Genomic DNA, 20162 nt, shown 5'->3' with positions numbered 1-20162 from the left:
TTGTGTGTTTCCAGTATCGATTTTCAAGCTCTGATCACCAGTGGAAATACGGAAATAAAGTGATCAAGGGAAAAAACAAAGGTTAAAAAATCCAAAGAAGTGTGACACATGACGCGTAAGTATTACAAAAAGTGAAGGCTAAGATAAAGAGTAAGTGTATCAAATGGGCATGAACAGTGCAGAAACAACTCATGAACACGGGGTGAAAACTCACGAAAATAACCTAAGTGCTACAAGATGTTCTTCTTGCTTACACAAATCGTGCTTATGCGTACGAATACAAACAGCTTCAAGGACCTTCAACTGCTGGACATAACGGGCACGACACAGTACAGAGAAGTGGGAATCCTCATACACACTCAAACAACCGGGACGAGATAACAAATGCAAGTACACAGCGTACTTGTTACGAACTTCACCCTCATAAGCTCCATCACCTTCCCTGCAACCTGACTCCTCCTCGTCCGTTTTATCACCATCACCACCAGCCGTCTCATCGTCATCTGCCTCGTCGTCATCGGCCGCCTCGTCATTATCCGCCTCGTCGTCATCTGTCTCTTCGTCATTATTCGACTTCACAGTAGGAAAAGACGGCCAGGCCTGGACCAAGAAAGACAATATTATTCGACATCACAATGGGAGCAGAGTTTTCACCATCTCAGGACAGGAGCCAGGACATTCCTGATCTTCAATGCTTTCCAACCGGTGGAATACATTCCTCGGATATACATCTGCATGCATATCCATCTCTATTATGTCACTGAACCTAAAACCTCTTGTCATGCACAGAGCGTTTACACTAAATTTACAATGGATGCAGCGAAGGGAATTTTGAGTATTTATTTGGTTGTGGGTCTGATCTACTGACCTTCCACTACTTTGAGAGCTGCATCTGCGCCTTGATAGACAGAGGGTGAGTTTGGCGTTCCTTCGGATGCGGAAAACCCAGTCAAACTCAGTCTCACACAAACCGCAAATACTTATTACCAATAATGGCCAGGCCTGGAAAGATAACAACACATTATTCGACACCGCAATTGGATAAGATTTCCAGGCCTGGACCGAGAAAGATAAGTATAGAATGTTATCGCATGGTTGCGACGGCCTTATTGCATATTATTGCTCCGAGAGGTTAGCCCAAAGGCCGTAGGCCCGAGGGCTAACCGTGAAATGAGTTGTGATCACTTTCTCGGCCTTCCCTGGCTTGCCATGAAAGAGGTATGATGCGAGGAAAGCGACCATTCACAACAAGCCGATCGGAATCGATGGTTGCGCTGTGGCAACACAGGTGATGACAGTCATGGCGAGCGAAACTGAAATACCACTTCTCCGAGAGATAATGCGCTGCTTGGCCTCTCTACTACTCTAGCACTGAGTATGAGAGCGATAGAGAGCGATGGAACGGAGCAGCGAGCCCACACAATGAGCGAGTGAACAAAGTGCTGCTCCGATCGCACGGCTCAATGAAAACAAATTTGAATCGAAGTTCTTGTTCAAACTGCTTAAAGCCGAGAATCGAATGCTGATGAGCATGCACACTTTCAGAAGTCTGCAGTCCGACGCGAGTCTCGTGGCTAAGGAAAGTCGACTGGACTTGCTAGCCGCTGCCGTTCAGTGTTGGAAAGAGTATCCATCAAAGAAAAATGGAATCCGTTTGGCTGTGCCTTTACTCCTCGTTTCGTGGAGTTCTGGTGAGCGGAGATGAAACCAGTGAGTCGTAAAATAGTTTCACAATTCCGTTTTGGAAACGAGCAATCCGCGGCTACCGCGGCGGATCAGCCAACTTACTTGAAAGCCAACTTACTTGAACCACAGCAACATCAAGTTAGTTCAGCGGAGTGTGATCAAAGAAGCCGAGGCAAGGCTGAAACGAGCTTAACAACGACTCGTGAGAGAGATGACGACTCACGTGCAGCAGATGACGACTCGCGTGCAGCAGATGACGACTCGCGTGCAGCAGATGGCGACAGCGACGCAAACTGAACTCTCTGCTCATTCCGCCAACAGTTTCTCTTGTAAAGACACAGTACATAGGCTGAACTACCAGTTTGTCCCGGAGTGATTTGCAGTCGATACAAACTGTTCTTGATCTGTTCTAAGCGTTTTCATATCCATAAAAATCCATCACGAAGTTTTTGTTACCGGAGGAAGTATATAATATGAACTGATTTGAGGGAAAGAGACCAACGGGAAAAGTCCGAAGAAGAAATTGACTGTCACCACCAGGACTCGAACCAGGGACCTTCGCTTGTAACCAGCGATGCTCTAACCACCGAGCTATGGTGTAACCGTCATCCCAGCAGAGGCCGTAAAATGACTTGGGGCTCCCCGTGTGCTAGTTTGTGCGTGAAGTGTGTCGGTTACTGTGAGGGCTGCGTCCCATCCGCCCGTGTAGATTCACAGGGAGTGTGAGTTACGAAGTCTGAAGAAAAAAATATCAGTGTTCTAGTCAGGTCAAAATAGTAGGGGGCAGGCGGGAATGGGAAAAAGTTACCCCATGACCCATTTTTTCCATTGTCCAAAATTGTCTTGCCATGCAAAATGTAACATACGGGGTGAACGCCCGACTTCAACCCTCACAAATGTGCCTTTATGAACCCTCTAGTAGTGACTTTCGACTGTATTTTCGTTGAATGGCGTGAAAAAACACAAAAAATCGGAAAATGAGTAGGGGTGGTTCACCGGTTCCCTCGCAAACCCACACTGACATCAGACACAACCATTGGAGGCATCGATCTATTTAGAAGACTGTATTACCAAACACACCATTGAAGAATCTAACTCAAAAAAGAACAAAGAACGGAGAGCTGGGGACGCACGTACCCGGCCCCGTACCGGACACACAGCCAAGAAGGACGACACCGTAGCGTCCTCACGCTTGACTGGCAAAGAAAACAGCAAGCAAAGAAAATTGGCCAGCGGGCGCAGTTCAAACATCTTGAACGACACGCTCAAAGCAAAACACGCGACAGAAAATAATGCATGATGTCATCTGTACTCATGCGGACATGCAAAAAAGGTCAAATCTACACAAAGCGAGTGCCGCAAGAAACAACACAAATAAATAATAATTCAAACAAAAATAATTCCAACCGCGAAGAACTAGAAAGGCCGATTTCTAATTATCGAAGAACAAGAATGCATCGTAGAGTCCCAGCGCAACTGCCGGAGGATGCTGGCACCCACCAGATGGGTGGTGGTTGCCCCTGCCAGAGAGATAAAACGAAAACTGAAGCAGAGGAGCCACGTTACAAATAGTGAAACGCACAAGGTAAGAATAATCGAGCAGTGTCCAATTACGACATACTGAGTACTATACATGTAATACACGAAGACAAACATTACAAATGGAGAACGTTGCAACAAGGGGGGCTGCACTATTTCACAGGGGCGCAAACAGAGTAGGGGGGGGGGGGGGGGCGCTGCGCCCCCCTACCCCCCTTTGGCTAGAACCCTGAATATATATATAATTATACTCAATCTGCGGACTGTTTCGTCCTTTGTGGACTCATCAGCACAGCACAGAGGAAATGAGGCCGAACCTGATAACAATGAAAAATAAATTTTCCAACCCCAGATTTAAACCAGGCCCCAACGTACCTTGCCAAAGTGCTCAAACTGACAAGTCAGTGAGCTCTGCATAACGCAAACAGAAAAGGCACTACCCCATGCAAGATTGCTCAACTGCTACAAGAGCAGGAGCAAAATACTCCATCTGCGGACAGGACTCTCTCTCTCTCTTTCTATATTATATATACACTCAAATCTGTGGACAGCAACTGTTTTGCTCTGTTAGAGCTCCTCAGCACAGATCAGAGGACCGAAGCGCAGCTCTTCGCAATGAAATACGTTTCCGTGAAGCAAACCATTTTTATAAAGAGCTGCACATAGCCAGCAACCGCATGTCACCACGTACATTGAAAATCAACACAATTTTTGCGAATCGATCTTTTTTTCAAAATCACTTTTCAACGAGGACGAAGCAATGTCGGCCGAACGAAGCCTAGAGGAAGAAAATCACCCTCTCCACTTCACCATCACGATACTGACATAGATACGAGATGAAACAACTAAATAATCCACAGGAAAACTGCACGGCCATCATCGCGCTGACTTTGGTCTGACTTTGGTCTGAGAATTTCTATCACGATCAAAAATGTACGAGGAGCACTCAAAAATAAGCCACAGACGTACCTTTATCGCTCTCTACTCCTTTTTCAAGGCACAGAAGTCGACTCTCCACTTTCAAACCAGGAACCAGACATACCAGTGGTCCTTTTCAGCTGCTCCACGAGCGCAGGAAAGGTTCACCAAGGGGCGCAGAGCAGCATCCATTCCAGAAAAAGAGGTAAAATACGAGTTAGCATTCCGCGCACGCAGACGGCATGCAGGCAGGCATACATCATTAGCATTCCGCGCACACAGACGGCATGCAGACAGGCATACACCACACGAATAAGGCTAGGTTGTGTTGGGTAAGTACTGGTGACGAGGAACTGGTTGGTCTTTGCCGCAAGGTAGGCACGAGCCCGTGAGGCTGCGAGTGCCGCAGAAAGGCAGAAGCCCGGAGGCTGTGATTGCCGCAGGAAGGCAGAAGCCCGGAGGCTGTGATTGCCGCAATGGAAAGGCAGGACCATAAGGCCATAATGCCGCAATAGAAAGGCAGACCAGTTATGAGTGACTCGCCACCAGGTTTATTGTACTTGAAGTAGGAATGATGCAATGTAGTATTAATGGTTAGTGGTGGGATGGTGGGTCAGCAAAAGACAAAGGCAGCAGGATGCAAGTCGGGCATGAGCCAAAGCAGAGAAGACTCAAAACTGAGAATGGCAAGGAGATGTGCCACGTTGCGGACTCGGACCCGATCAAAACTGAATTAATTATTGTGATGGCGTACGCATAAATTAATGTGATGCACAGCAGGCGGTCTTGCCGGTCGCGGCAAGGCGCGCTAAACAAGTGCCGCGGCCAGAACCGTAGAGGGCGCTGTAGCGCAGCAGATACGTAGTTGCGAGATGTGCGCCTACGCTAAACTGAATTCATTACATGAATACATCATTAGCATTCCGCGCACGCAGACGGCATGCAGGCAGGCATACATCATTAGCATTCCGCGCACACAGACGGCATGCAGACAGGCATACACCACACGAATAAGGCTAGGTTGTGTTGGGTAAGTACTGGTGACGAGGAACTGGTTGGTCTTTGCCGCAAGGTAGGCACGAGCCCGTGAGGCTGCGAGTGCCGCAGAAAGGCAGAAGCCCGGAGGCTGTGATTGCCGCAGGAAGGCAGAAGCCCGGAGGCTGTGATTGCCGCAATGGAAAGGCAGGACCATAAGGCCATAATGCCGCAATAGAAAGGCAGACCAGTTATGAGTGACTCGCCATACCGCCAGTACATACCCATACACAACAGTATTGCAGTGCAGCATAGCATAGTTCATTATGAGGGAATTGTGTGAATTGAGAAACATCGGTGTCAGGGAGATGATCTTACTGAGGATAGTTTGCTGGCCAGCGTTCGGGCCGATGACGGTGGTGTCCGGATGTAGCGTAGGCATGCATCACTGCGCCACCGTCCCGCGGAGCGGATCTGGTGGTCGGGGACGCCAGCAAGGGCAGCAGTGGTAGCGGCCCCGATACGGAAGCTGTGGCCTGCATAGTCCTGCCAGTTTGCCACGCCGCTGGTGCTAAGCAGCGTGCGTACGTGGGCTGTAAAAGTGCTGTGGTTGAGGCGTTGCCCGTTGGCCAGGATGAACACAGCACTGCCTGGACGAGCAGAGGCGGTTGCAGTGAGGTAGGTGAGCATGGCTCTCACAGCGCAGTATGGCGGCACCGCTGGCCCGATCAGCACCGTCGTACCTTCCCCGGACGGGTCTGTCTTCGAGCGTGGTAGGTGCACATGGAGCATCCCTGACTCGAATGTCAAACAGCCGCGCGTGGTAGGTGCTTCTAGCAGTTCACCGCATCTGAAGAAACCAAAGAACACGGCAAGCATAGCGGCATGCAGGCAGCGCTTGTCGTGAGGGCACATGGCTGGAGCAGCTAGGCAGGTGTCAACCAGACTGCAGAGAATAGGAAACGTGATTGGCAGCCGGGGGCGGACAGCGGCTACTCCATGGCAACGGCAAATACCGCGTACCACTCGCTTGAGGAAGTGCGCGCCCTCGGTCGGGTCGACATAACCGAGCTCCAGGTGCAGGTTCTTGATAGCACTGAGGTAAACCTTAATAGTCACTGGTCTGACCGACTGGGTTAGGGAGGCAGCAAAACTACTCAGCATTAGGTCTGAAGCGGGAAACGGGGACCATCTTTGAAGTTGGCAGAACTTGAGATACTTAGATTCGCCGGCGGAATACGTTCGTCTGGTGTTGTCGGATAGAGCGTGAGCAGCATATCGTGCTGCTAATTCGTCCGCGGCAGTTAGAATGACTGGAACAGGTCGGCTGTCGCCCGAGCTCCCGGAACCGCCTCGCGAAACGCCTGCATGTTAAAACGAGACAGAGCATCAGCGGCTTTGTTAGTGCATCCTGGAATATGCTTTGCTGACAGAATGAAGCCAAAGTTAGCGCACATGAAGAACAGCCGTCGTATCAGGTCCATGACTGGGGGGGAGCGGCTACAACCATTGGACAGGCATGCCACTACGGCTTCGTTATCGCAGTACACGAGTATGCGGAGCTTGCGCCATTCAAGGCCCCAGGAGGAGCAAGCTGCGGCAATGGCGAACATCTCCTTCCACTCGATGGAGTAGTCGGCTTGTTCCGGCAACCACTGTCCCTGGATCCAGCGATGGCCATAACATGCGCCCCAGCCGATCGAACCGCTGGCATCGGTAAACAATTGGATGTCGGGAGACGGGGTCCAATTTGGCATATGAAAGAAGGACTTTCCGTTCCATTGCGAGAGGAGGCGTTGCCACCACTTCAGGTCTTCCAGGGCCTCGACTGAGAGTTTGATCTTATAGTGTGGCTGACTGTAGCGGTGACAAATATCCCAGAGTCGGCGCATGAATGTCCGACCAGGTATAATTACCCGAGCTGCGAAGGAGAGTTTTCCCAATAGTGAGTCGAGTTCGCGTTGGGTCATGTCGCCACGGTTGACATACTGGTCGAGCAAGGTGCGGAGATCTTGCAACTTGGTGTCTGGTAGCCGGGCCTCCAGTCTGCCACAGTCCAGCTCGATGCCCAGGAACGACAGCACTTGAGCTGGACCTTCCACTTTGTCAGGTGCCAAGGGGACTTGGACATAGTTAAAACAGCGAAGCAGGATTGAAGCACGTTGGTTCGCCACCAGCTCCGATGGAGAAATGCAAAGGAAATCATCTAGATAATGGAGCAGGTCAGTAATAGAAAACTCATAGCGAGCAATCCATTCAAGGCAGTCGGCAATAGAGTTAAAAATGGCAGGGCTGGAGCGTAAGCCAAAGGGGAGCACAGTGTCGAAATAATATTGGTTTTGCCAGTGAATACCTAGCAGAGGCCAGTCTTCCTGCCGCACAGGTACAATGCGGAAAGCACTCCGAATGTCAAGTTTGAAAAGATAAGCAGAACGACCGTACTGCATAATGGCATCGATCGCGTGATCAATAGTGATGTAATGCAAGCTGAAATCTTCACGTGAAATTCCATCGTTAACACTTTGACCCTCTGGGCTAGAGAGATGGTGGATTAAACGAAAGCGGCCGTTCTTTTTCGGAACGCAGCCAACACCGGAGCAATGAAAAAAAGGAAAAAGCGAGGAGGAAAAAGGACCTAGCAGTTCAAAGCGGGAGCAACATTCTTGCAGGTATTTGGTAATAAAATCGGGATGCATCCTCGCAGAAGGTAAGTTAGGGGAGAACATGCTGCTTTGGCGTGGGCCATTGAAGCCGATGTCAAAACCATACGTAAGGCCATGAAGTACATATTTAACAAAAGCTTGATCGGGGTGTGCACGCAGTAAGGAACGGAGGCGATTAACGTGAATAGGTGTGCGGCAAGTGTGAAAGAATGTAGGGTGTGTCCGGAGAATGCTACTATCGAGATGCAGTTCATTAAGCTTTGTTCTGCCGCTGGTTGCCAGTGGAGAAGCGACGCGGGCAGGAGGGGCGGGCATGTGCGCCCTCACATTGGGAGCAGACGTGGGCAAATTTACAGTCGGTGTTGGAGCATCGACCTTGCTGGAAATTCCGGCAGATCTCTTTGCCAGACTTGGTGTAGGCAGACCGTGGTGCAAACTGCTGGTTTGGTACTCGGGAGGCACGAAAAGGGCACTGGCTACCCGATGGAGGGTGAGTGATCCGGCATGTGCTACACTGCGGGCGTGAGCGGCCTGTCATTTTCAGTTGCCAGAGATTGCCGTCAATGGCGTCCCAACGCTTACTGGGGTCAAGAGAGATTGCCAGACGGAACTCCCGGTCATATTCGAGCCAGGCCTCCGGATAGTATGAGGAGTTGGCCGATACAATGGTGGCCTGATATGCCATCAGTTCGGAGAAACGGCTGGGTGCGTGCGAGCATAGTACGAACATATATCTGGACCAGGCTTCTAGCCATGTAACCAGGTCGTGAACATGCCTACGAACTTTCTCGACATGCCCGCCAGAGCTGGGATCCAGCAGCTCAACAGTCCTGGACCCACTGAAATTCAACTGAATCGTGTCACGCTTTGGTGCCCCAAGAGCTTCCGGTAACAGTGTATTCAAATCAACACACTCACCTCGCAAAATCCTCTCTCTCACGTGAGACGGCACGTTCAGTGGATGAGATAGAGAGCCAGCACCCGGACCAGTTGGCGCAGCATTTCCGGTGGGTACGGCCATGGCGGGGGAAGGCTGCGAGGATCCGATGGTGGCAAGCAGTGGGGAGACCGTTTCTGCCAGGGCGGCGGTGACGGCTTTCTGGACTTCGTCAGATATAAATTGCTTGAATTGTCCGCCGTCGAGTGGTGAGGCAGCGTTACTCGGCAGCTCGGGGTCCGCAGCCGAAGAAACAGGTGGGTCGGGAACAGGGCTAGGTGCTGCGCGACGGGTTCTCTTCCTGGTGCCCGACATGACTAGGCAATGACAGTTCGGTCAGCAAAAGACAAAGGCAGCAGGATGCAAGTCGGGCATGAGCCAAAGCAGAGAAGACTCAAAACTGAGAATGGCAAGGAGATGTGCCACGTTGCGGACTCGGACCCGATCAAAACTGAATTAATTATTGTGATGGCGTACGCATAAATTAATGTGATGCACAGCAGGCGGTCTTGCCGGTCGCGGCAAGGCGCGCTAAACAAGTGCCGCGGCCAGAACCGTAGAGGGCGCTGTAGCGCAGCAGATACGTAGTTGCGAGATGTGCGCCTACGCTAAACTGAATTCATTACATGAATACATCATGAGACTGCATGCCTGAGTACATGAGTACATGTATGAGTACATGCAGAAAATAGTCAATTTCAGCGTTTCTGCTCCAAACAGCAACTAGCTTCGACTAGAAACAAAGATTACACCAAAGGATCAAACAACAACCATTTTCTGCAGTTTTTTTGCAGATGACTTCCTTGTGCTTGGCCCAGCACGCCAAAAATCACACCTCGGAGGAGTACAAAAATTACAACTCTCAGATGTCCTCGATTGCTGGCCCTGAACCCCGCCAAAAGTGCTCGAAATGCTCCAAGAGCAGTGAGCGTTGCACATGGCGAGCGGTAAGGGTTTGCGCTAAGGTAAGAGTGCTCAACCTAACGACATTGCTGGCTGCTAGGGAGCATAATACTCAAATCTGTGGGCAGCAACTGTTTCGCTCTGTTAGAGCTCCTCAGCACAGCTCAGAGGACCGAAGCGCAGCTCTTCGCAATGAAATACGGTTCCGTGAAGCAAAGCATTTTTATAAAGACCTGCCAACCCCGCCTAGAGTACTTGAAATGCACCAGGAGCAGTGAACGTTGCACAAGGCGAGCGGCAAGGGTTCGCGCTAAGGTAAGAGTGCTCAACCTAACGACATTGCTGGCTACTAGGGAGCAATAATGCTCAAATCTGTGGAGAGCAACTGTTTCGCTCTCTCTCTCTCTCTATATATTATTATATAATATACACACAACAACAAGGTTGTAAGTTTCATAACACTAAAAGCTTTTCACCCATTTTCATCAGTAGGTACATGGGAATGAGCAAGAACGAAAACGAAGCCAGAATTTATACTGGGGTAGAGAATCAGCAAGAATATTCTTACGCGCCTCAAGTTCACACTACACTACCATAAGAATGTATGGAGCAGTGGAAAAATGCGGGAAACAACACATGAAGGGAATGCAGTACCAGAACAAACACGTGATAAAGTTGTCAGTCCGGTTGCAGCTTGAACAGCCGCAGCACCTTGATGTGCTTCTTTTGTCGACACAGCTCTGGCCTCAAACTGCGAATGTACAGCGCCTCCAGTGTGAATCTGTGCGCATAATATAATATATATATATGGGCCAGTGCATGCAATACCGTGTCTAAGGGCAAATTTTTGGAATTTTTTTTCTTTCTTGAAAATCAATCACTGGGGTCTAGAGAACAACTCTGTGGAAGATGAAGCTGGATATCACATTTGAAAGTACATAGAGACCATGATTTCTATGGCATTGTCCAACATGGAATATGCCTTGTATAATGCATTATCTACAGCGTCGCTGAAAGCAGCAACAGTTTTGCGTATAAGCCTTTAGTATTGGCCAAGACATTCAATGAAGGCTGCCTTGTTATCCAGACAAAACCGGGCAACATTGTCCAGCAAATTCTTGCAGCGTTGACCTAACAAGAACTCGCGTTCCTTTTGTGCAAAGACAACATGGTCACGGAGTGGTTCCGTTGCAGACTTCTTTTCATCCTCTGCACGAGGAGAACAAATATCGTCCCGGAGCAGCGCACACTTGTTGAACACATCCATCCGTTGCGTCGTGAACACGATGGACTTGCACTTCTTAGTCCACAGATACAAACAAAATATGGTAACCCAGGGTTTGCGCTTCACCAGACTGCTCCACATGTTCAGAAAGGACAAACTTGTAGGCGATGGATGTAGGTGAGTTTCATGGGAGATTCCTCACCTCTCCCTTTTGGTGCAACAGACAAAGGGAGACCGAACACTAAGCTGTAGTTCAGTCTATTCAGAATAAACTGCTGCGCTCTGTCTCCCAATTCTGCAGTAAATTTATTCCAAGGCACATTGCCAGCTTTCCATGTGCACCAGGGTCACAGCTAATGTTCTCCTTGTCCACTTGCAGACAGTCATATTCTGCCAACCACATGGAGCTGCATAAACGCGGTTCGACACACGATGTGTCCCATCACAGTGTATCCAAACGTGATGCGCGTCCTTTCCGTTGCGGAAGCTGTCGACTGATGCACGACAGTCGATAGGATCGTCACGCGTGCAGCGCAGCCAGCGCACAAATATAAAAAAATGCCGAGGTCCTTCGATTTCATCGCCGAGATTTAGTCGTCGTAATGGAGGATTGCGCTCGACGTGAAGCTGCTGAAATGGTAGTTCCGAACGCAGCCACAGCCTTCAAGAACCAGTCAGTCCACAGCGGCAATGCTCTGAAGCGCGTCCTGAACATCGTCGCTTCCAGAGGCCACAGAATCTCCGCCTAATTCATCCGCTCTCGACTCGCCTTCAACCTCAACACAGGAGTCTTTCACTCCCGGACGCTTAGCTGGGGCTTCGTCAGAGTCACTGTGAGCAGAACAGCTGCTAGTTGCTGACTGCTCCGACTCACGACTCGCCAAATAAATTGTCGTCTTCCTCCTCGATAATAAACCTTGCCGATCTCTTCGGACGCGCCGACGATAATCACGCGAGCGGTACAGCTCAACCGGCGTGCTGCTCGGCGTCTGCCACGAGTGTGTCTACTCAGAGGCCCTTCCTCAAGTGCTAATTCCAACTCCTCCTGCGCCGCCACGTCCATGATGATCGCTTGTCGGTCGCTTCTCTTGTCGTCTTGAGATCGAGTAGACAAGATCCGCGGTCGAGCCACAAAAAAATAACTCTTCTTTCCGAGCGATTTTCTCAAAATTCTGAAAGAAATCGGTTTCCCCCGAAGACACGTTTTCGCATGCACTGGCCCATATACTCAATCTGCGGACAGCGTGCTGTTTCGTTCTTTTTGAACTCATCAGCGCAGCACAGAGGAAATGAGGCCGAACCTGATAGCAATGGAAATAAAAATTTCCAATCAGGCCCGAACGTACCTTGCCAGAGTGCTCAAACTGACAAGTCAGTGAGCTCTGCATCACGCAAACAGCAAAGGCACTACCCCACGCAAGAGTGCTCAACTGCTACAAGAGCAGGAGCGAAATACTCAATCTGCGGACAGCGTGCTGTTTCGTTCTTTTTGAACTCATCAGCGCAGCACAGAGGAAATGAGGCCGAACCTGATAGCAATGGAAATAAAAATTTCCAATCAGGCCCGAACGTACCTTGCCAGAGTGCTCAAACTGACAAGTCAGTGAGCTCTGCATCACGCAAACAGCAAAGGCACTACCCCACGCAAGAGTGCTCAACTGCTACAAGAGCAGGAGCGAAATACTCAATCTGCGGACAGCGTGCTCAGGTTTCGTTCTTTTTGAACTCATCAGCGCAGCACAGAGGAAATGAGGCCGAACCTGATAGCAATGGAAATAAAAATTTCCAATCAGGCCCGAACGTACCTTGCAAGAGTGCTCAAACTGACAAGTCAGTGAGCTCTGCATCACGCAAACAGCAAAAGCACTACCCCACGCAAGAGTGCTCAACTGCTACAAGAGCAGGAGCGAAATACTCAATAATATATATACAATGGAAGCGGTCCTCACCAAGAAAACACAATCCGTTGCTACTCCGAGTTTCTTGAGTTTTTCAATCGTCAGGCAACTTTTCTAACTACAATAATATATATATATATATATAAATGTTGAGTCACCTCCACCATCACACTCCGCAGTTTAGCCGACTAGACCCTCCTGCCCACAACCATCACCATTGCGAGGACAATTCCGTAGACGATATTGATAATTCCTCCAGACAGCTGTTTCGCTAACACATAGCTCATCAGTGAAGGTAGATGTTGAATGATAAAAAGATTTAGACCAAACTGCTATTTTATAGGGGGTTTCCACATACAAAACTGGCATAGCTGAGGTGATAACGCGGGAAAAGGAAAGTGTGAAGTACTGTTGGTGCGCACTAGACATGCATGCAGCGTCGGAAATTCGGCTCGAAAAATCAATCATTATGACTATCAATACAGAAATAACGCGCCAGAATCAGTGTACAGTGTACTGTGTAGCTAGTGAAAGTCTGTGTATTGTAGTTGTCCGAGCGCCATGAAGGCCTGTGAACGCAACTCACGGCCCGCCGATGTCGACAGCCACAGCAGCCCCTGTGGCATGACACTGTACTGCTCCTCCGTCGCGCCAAGAATCTTGGCAGTTACTAGGCTTCATCCCACCAATGTTGTCCGCAAGCTACCTTGTCCTCATGTCATTGTGCCCATCACCCACTGCCGCTGACGCGCTGGGAGGCCCCGCGCCATTCGCCCAGTATATCGCCAGCAGAGCTGTTTGGACGGTACAATAACGCGGAAGCAAACAGTTGGTCCTTTGGTATTGCGACAAGCGCCAAGCATGGCCCATGCTTCATGCGTGCTTGTTCCTGGTGTTGTTATGTCTACTGTGTCCTGCCGGTACTCCGGCTTTGGCCGTGACCACGATGTGTCTCCCCATTTTCACCTTCATCCTTTCCTTTCTCTTTTTGCTAAAAGCTTTCTTCTCGCCGTGACCACGATTTTTCTTCTTCTTCTCCATTATTCTTTTTCTTTCCTTCCTTTCTCCTCTTCCTTTGCTGAGAGCCTTCTGTTCCCATATTTTCTTTTCATCTGTGTCCCCATTCCTGGGTTATTTGGACTTCATTCGCTTCCTTGTCATTGGACATGTTCAGTCCGTTCGGTTTGCGAATTCAAATAAACACAACCCACCAACCACCAACCCATGTGATGCGTGGTACAGGCCCAGGCACGGCACAAACTACACTACGGATCCATTACCATGTTTCCCTAACGTCGTAGGCTCGTCGGAGAAGGTAGAACGTCCAGGGTTGACGCGAGAAGAAAGTTCAAATCCTTACCAGTACCACCGTACAAAAGGGATTTCCACGAGAGGTCATTCCACATCACCGGAGAGAGAGAGAGAGAGAGAGAGAGAGAGGGAGAGATAGAGAGAGATAGAAAGAGAGGGAGAGAGAGAGAGAGGGAGAGATAGAAGGAGAGACAGACAGACAGACGGATGGACATAGGGAGAGATGTTGAAGTGACCAGTAAAGTGCTCTCTGGATACTGTGAGCCATTCATAAGACTGTATGCCTTGCCTTCCTGTCTTTTGTACCAGCACCTGAATGTCAGCCATTACACACCCTGGTGATGAACTTGGAGCCCTCATTTTCATCAAGCAATAAGAGAGGTGCCATTGTTCAACCGAAGTGTATATCTGGACTGAGTATAGTTAACGGATTTCACAATGTTGAGTGTCTTCCTAATGGATTGTGGAGTGGACTACCGGAGTGTGAAAGTAAGGTTGGATGGATGGTTAGTGTATGTTACAGTGCTCAGCAAGAACTAACAGGTTTTGCTGGCTTCATGTACAAACACAGTGCTCATCAAGAACTAACAGGTTTTGCTGGCTTCATGTACAAACACAGTGCTCAGCAAGAACTAACAGGTTTTGCTGGCTTCATGTACAAACACAGTGCTCATCAAGAACTAACAAGTTTTGCTGGCTTCATGTACAAACACAGTGCTCAGCAAGAACTAATAGGTTTTGCTGGCTTCATGTACAAACACAGTGCTCAGCAAGAACTAACAGGTTTTGCTGGCTTCATGTACAAACACAGTGCTCAGCAAGAACTAACTGGCTTCATGTACAAACACAGTGCTCAGCAAGAACTAACAGGTATTGCTGGCTTCATGTACAAACACAGTGCTCAGCAAGAACTAACAAGTTTTGCTGGCTTCATGTACAAACACGTTGGGTTGACAATATCTGGCAGACTAACGGAGACACGACAGAAAGAGTTCCTGTGGGTGTGATGCACACAGGAAGAAGAGGCAGAAAAAGGTAAAATCTAGAGATGGAGAGGTAGGAGGATCCGGCTGCCAAATATTCTAGTCAATCATGCTCCACCAAGACGTGACTGGGTCATTCCGCAAAGGAATAATTGGTTTCAGTTTCTTGTGAACGCATACTTTTGCATGTACAACCCAGAGTGTGCATGCCTGGCCATTGGGTTCAAAATCCTACCAGGACATCCCACAGCTGACTTGCGACCTGCTGAGCCCGTCGAAAAAAACCCAATCCGTTCAGCCTATAAAATGATGGCCATGACTTTGGCAATCTTCCTGACGAGTAGCAACCAGGTTTCATCATAAAATTGGGTGTAGACCACCACCAAAGTCTGTTAAAACATGCTCCCAAGTGCCGACAAAAGGTCTTAGATAAAATGGCCAGCTATCACAAGCACTAGGAGAATCCAACCTTGTAGCAGGAATGCAGACACGGAGTGCGGCCTTGGACTATTTCGCTAAGCTTGCAACACTGAGAGGTCAGTGGAATAATTGCCGCAGAAACTCAAATGAACCCTCCACACAGCATCCCAGGACTGGCTGAAAAAAAGCTCAGTTTGATTAGGCTGTGTGTGTTCAACACAAAATTACATTGCTGTGATTAAGGTAGCTTAAACCTCTCAAAATTGACGGAAGAATGGCCGTTTTTTTTGCTTTCAAATCGAAGTGTGGGTTGTATATGGTCAAAAATGGTTTTCGCAATGGGGATATTTAGGGTAAATCTTGGTGTTTCAGCCCCTTTAAATGTTGCGAATTTGCGAACTTTTAGCAAAAATCAACAGTTGGCATTACGTTAGTTTTGACCGTTTTTTCAATGAATTATGCCTATAATTATGGCTTGGTGCCTTTATGGGAGGATTTGGTTCAACTTGAACCGAAACTTATAAAAATACACTTTTGTGGAAACTACGGACCTTGGGCACATAAAAAACAGCACACACCACAGAAAACCAAAATAACTGGCAGAAGGAGGTTCGATTTTATTAGCCAATTGTGTAGCCGGGTGCCTGTAGAGCACAGAACAACAAAAGGAACCAGACCAATTAATGTGTTTTGAAGCAGTTTATAATTATTTTCAAATTCGAGGACTGTAGTGAATTATGCCTTATGTTGCAAATATTGAGGTGAAAGCAAGACATAGTGGCAGTCTCTCTTAGTACCAATGTGATAGGCACTCGGTGTAAGTAAAAGTTAACACTGGACACTACACCACATTGGATAGAACATAAGCATTGTCCTATCACCGCTGCTGTAATGACTACTCGCATCTCTGCATTGATTTTGGTGGATAAGGAATATTGCCCGCATTTGCATATGCAAGAGATGTCACTATGCATTTTGCAACACAGAAGTAACTTACCCTTCATACTCATGCACTGGGCTAAAGGAGTGGCTGGAACACACCACGCACTTCAAGGTGAGTGTATGTTCCTGCTCACATACCTCCACGAAACTCCGTTTCGGAACTCTCTCCACTGCAGCGGCCAATTTCACTTTCTCGTCGCTTCTCCACTTTTGCACTAGCAGGTGGGATGTTCAGAGCAGCAAACAGTTTACTGACTTGCATCACTCCAATGCCTGCACCAAGAGCAGCCATGGCAAGTGCCGCCGTGTTCGTAATGTATAATGTTCATTGTGGCTGCACCAAGAGCAGCCATGGCAAGTGCCGCCGTGTTTGTAATGTATGATGTTCATCGTGGCTGCGGCAATCGGAGGAGAAGTGGCGCTTCGTTGTGTGTACGTTAATCTCGCAACCACAATCTCTGCACTTCATGCTTGGTGCGCAGGTGATAGTATAGTAGTAGCAGGTGATAGTATACTTTCTTCCACCAACACAGTCACACACAGCACATACAGCTAATACAGCACATACAGCTAATACAGCACATACAGCACATCCCGCAACGAGGTGATTGGCCTGATAAACTACAGTCTCTTTCAAAAAGAAATGCAATCAGGTTTGGGTCTTAAAAAGTATGAAGATAAGGGAAATTTGGACAACAAAGTACATAGAATGGCTTGTCAGGACAAGGCAAATTGTTCTGTGAAGGTTTCGGAACAATTGGACCAGCCGCTATGGAGTTACAATTTCGGCCAGGTTTCCGGGCTTTTCCAATGGTTTCGACTTTGCCCAGGAAGCTAGTATCGATTTTTTATCAAAACCCAAGATTTATCACTTCATTTTTGGCCTTGTGGTTATGAATTCTGGCTGCTGACCATGAAGTTGTGAGTTCAAATCCCAACCTATCCTCAAGTCAAACGTTTTTTCATTGTTTTGGCGATCAAGCTGGTACAAGACAAAGAAGATGGCTGCACCAAACGACTTGTTGTTGGAGCTGGCTCGCGCTTCCTGCCAAACTGACTGACACTTGACTGGCTCACGCCTTGTGAACACACCCACAACACTGAAATGGTGTGAGTGAATATGGAAGTCATCGTGCTGTAGCTTTTGAGATTTATTTTAGTATTTCAAGATCACCAACTTATTTGAATTTTAGCAGTCGATCATCAGCGTTCACCAGCGTCTGCTTTTCTCCAAACGTTGTCGAAGTCACACAGATAGCTTTGCCAAGTCATGGCCTTGGGAATGAGTCCATGTCGATGTCGTTTTCGTCACACGGTGAGTAAATTGCATCGCAGCTCAAAGAAACTATTTTGGTCAATGAACCAATTGGGACCCATGCTGCTCGTCAACATTTACAACACTTTCGTTTAGACATGATCTCTCTGATTCCATTGATACTAGGAAGAACTCGTATATTGTAAACCAGACGTATATGACTGTATCATTGTGATCGTGAGTGAGTTGTCATTTTTCCTGCTTTCGCGCGGATTATTTCTTCGAGTTCACAGTGAGTTTTTCCAGGCAGCGCTCGTGTGCTCATAAGGTAAGACGCCGAACTCCGTGGGCGATCGCCAGGATTACAAATCTTTTTGAAACGGACTATAGCTTAACAATGTGTCGACCGGCCATAGCGGTTCATACATTTTGTTGGTCACTGATGTCCACATCACCAACGTATGGGAATACACACATAGAGAAGAAGACTACAAAAAGGAGTACGTATCGTACTGAATTTTGTGACCAAAACAATGGAATTCACTGGTTCACAGGGTCAGTGTAGGCATGCAGCAACATTGCAACAAGAACAATTACAACACTTACTGTGTCATCTCAACATGGAATCCTCCAGTAGAAAATCCACAGTGCAACAGTTTCTCAACAAACAAATCACACAAAAAGGTTGCCTGAATTTTCCAATTCTTGGAGATTACACTCAGACCAGTCCTTTGCATTTCCACAATTGAACAATGGAGCCTTGCTAAATGGGTATTGCTAGCCTGCTCTCCAAATCATCTTCGTCTGTGTTTTCTGCGTCACCAACAGCCTATGATTCAGCAATAACTAAATATTTCATGACTTGAACCACATGCAACACTGACATCAGCTATCGTCAGCATCACCAGGAACAAATCCAGAATAATCAGACTGGGCAAAGGTGGAACGACCTCCTCAGGGTTCTTTCAGGCATTGGATTGTGCGTGTACCTATCAGTTACAGCGAGAAAAGTGAGAGCAGCTCTCAAATCTACGCTGCACTGATAAATTAGTTCTCTAAAAATTATCAAACTGACCGTAGTTTGGTTTAGATACGACAGACATTGCTCAGCCTTAGTTCACAATCGCCATCGGATTATATAGACCCTTTGGCCCACCACGTCTCTATCCACATCCTCCTTGTGACAACAGGCTAAAGTCAAGAAAACAATTACAGCAACTTGTGCTTGTTCGTGTATGTGTGTGGGTGTGTATGTGGGTGTGTATGTGTGTGTGTGTGTGTGTGTGTGTGTGTGTGTGTGTGTGTATGTGTGTGTGAGTGTGTGTGTATATGTGTGTGTGTGTGTGTGTATGTGTGTGTGTGTGTGTGCATGTGTGGGTGTTTGTGTGCTTATGTGTGCGTGTGTGTTTGTATCTGTTCACATATGTCTACGACATACAGACCTTAGGATTCGCCCTGGCAATTCTAGCACATCTGTGACATTGGAATACACAAACGAGACGCAAGCAGTCCCAGTTGAAACCATTGGAATGCATGACATGGTTATCAGTTGCTATTCCTCTCTTCCGATACGTTCAATGCAGTCGTCAACAACAAACACAGCCTTTGAACAGTCTCAGAAAGTTACAGCTGAATATATCTTCATGTTCATGGGGAATGATATTAACATACCAAAATTGACCCGAGCCCAGCCCCTAGGTATTCGATTCCTCATCAATTGCACAACAGAGTACAAGTTGAACTGTCCTCCATCGAGAGTTGATAAGTGTTGGCTGGTGAACCGAGCTGAGACCATAGCTGAATTCGCCAAGCATCATCTCTCCACCTCAATCTCAGTGACACTACAAGGTGAGGACACTCTGTCTCGACTTAGTGTGAGAGTTCGAACGGAGCTTTAGTAAGGGTTTCCGTGTGTCCTCATCTATCTTTAGCTCACATTGTTGTTGCCCTCATTTCGCTGTGTTTGCTTGCATCGCTGAGAGAACTTAACGGGGGGTATGCATCGAACATGGCCATCGCCTTTTCGCGGGGGATGTTCCCCTATTTTAGAAGGTACAACATATTATTCTCGTGTCTTTATGAGTGTGACCTTACAAACTTCATGACCTTTCATGTAGAGCTAGTATCACTGTGTGTGCTATTGCAGCGCACTTGCCACGCAAAACCCAACGGCAAAATTCATGTATACATCCCATTCTGCTGGTCTGTCTTTATGCATCAGTGTGTTGCATGGGCCCCATGTCCGAAATATAATTATGCTTGTGTCTGTGGTATGAATTGACCCTGCTTCTGCAACTAACAGAGGCATCACATGATGTATTTGCGAATTTCAAAATGGGATTGCTGTGTTATGGGGGGTTAGAGTTTCCCCAAATTTCGTGTGTGGGAGAACTGGAGCTATCTAGTCTCTCTATCACGCCTCTTCACCCAACACAACACACCAGCGCAAACGGCAGCCTCTTGGTGGAAATGTATGAATCACGAAAAATGCAAGTAGGAAAAGGAGA

At 47.9% G+C, this 20162-nt stretch overlaps 2 protein-coding genes across 2 annotated transcripts; both read right to left on the bottom strand.

Moving 5' to 3' along the window:
- Positions 1-299: 299 nt before the first annotated feature.
- LOC135813143 (uncharacterized) lies at positions 300-6282 on the bottom strand. The gene is made up of 4 exons (XM_065326360.1): positions 5497-6282; positions 3601-3636; positions 404-600; positions 300-306 (listed from the first exon to the last, which is right to left on the bottom strand). The coding sequence occupies exons 1-4, from the start codon at positions 6280-6282 to the stop codon at positions 300-302; spliced, it is 1026 nt and encodes a 341-aa protein (XP_065182432.1).
- A 140-nt stretch (positions 6283-6422) lies between these two features.
- On the bottom strand, positions 6423-7565 carry LOC135813142 (uncharacterized). The gene has a single exon (XM_065326359.1). The coding sequence runs from the start codon at positions 7563-7565 to the stop codon at positions 6423-6425; it is 1143 nt and encodes a 380-aa protein (XP_065182431.1).
- Between the last annotated feature and the right edge of the window lie 12597 nt (positions 7566-20162).

The sequence above is a fragment of the Sycon ciliatum genome, chromosome 3 (genome assembly GCF_964019385.1).
Source record: "Sycon ciliatum chromosome 3, ocSycCili1.1, whole genome shotgun sequence".
NCBI classification, from domain to species: domain Eukaryota; kingdom Metazoa; phylum Porifera; class Calcarea; order Leucosolenida; family Sycettidae; genus Sycon; species Sycon ciliatum.
This window is presented reverse-complemented; position numbering and strand designations above follow the sequence as displayed.

What these genes read in the sequence shown, in the direction of transcription:
- LOC135813143 (XM_065326360.1), bottom strand. Translation starts at nt 6,282, where the DNA reads ATGCTGAGTAGTTTTGCTGCCTCCCTAACCCAGTCGGTCAGACCAGTG. An exon ending in TGGCCAGCAAACTATCCTCA is followed by an intron (nt 3,637 to 5,496) that starts GTAAGATCATCT and finishes TGCGTTATGCAG; the next exon opens with AGCTCACTGACTTGTCAGTT. An exon ending in AGTTTGAGCACTTTGGCAAG is followed by an intron (nt 601 to 3,600) that starts GTACGTTGGGGC and finishes TTCTTGGTCCAG; the next exon opens with GCCTGGCCGTCTTTTCCTAC.
- LOC135813142 (XM_065326359.1), bottom strand. Translation starts at nt 7,565, where the DNA reads ATGCAGTACGGTCGTTCTGCTTATCTTTTCAAACTTGACATTCGGAGT.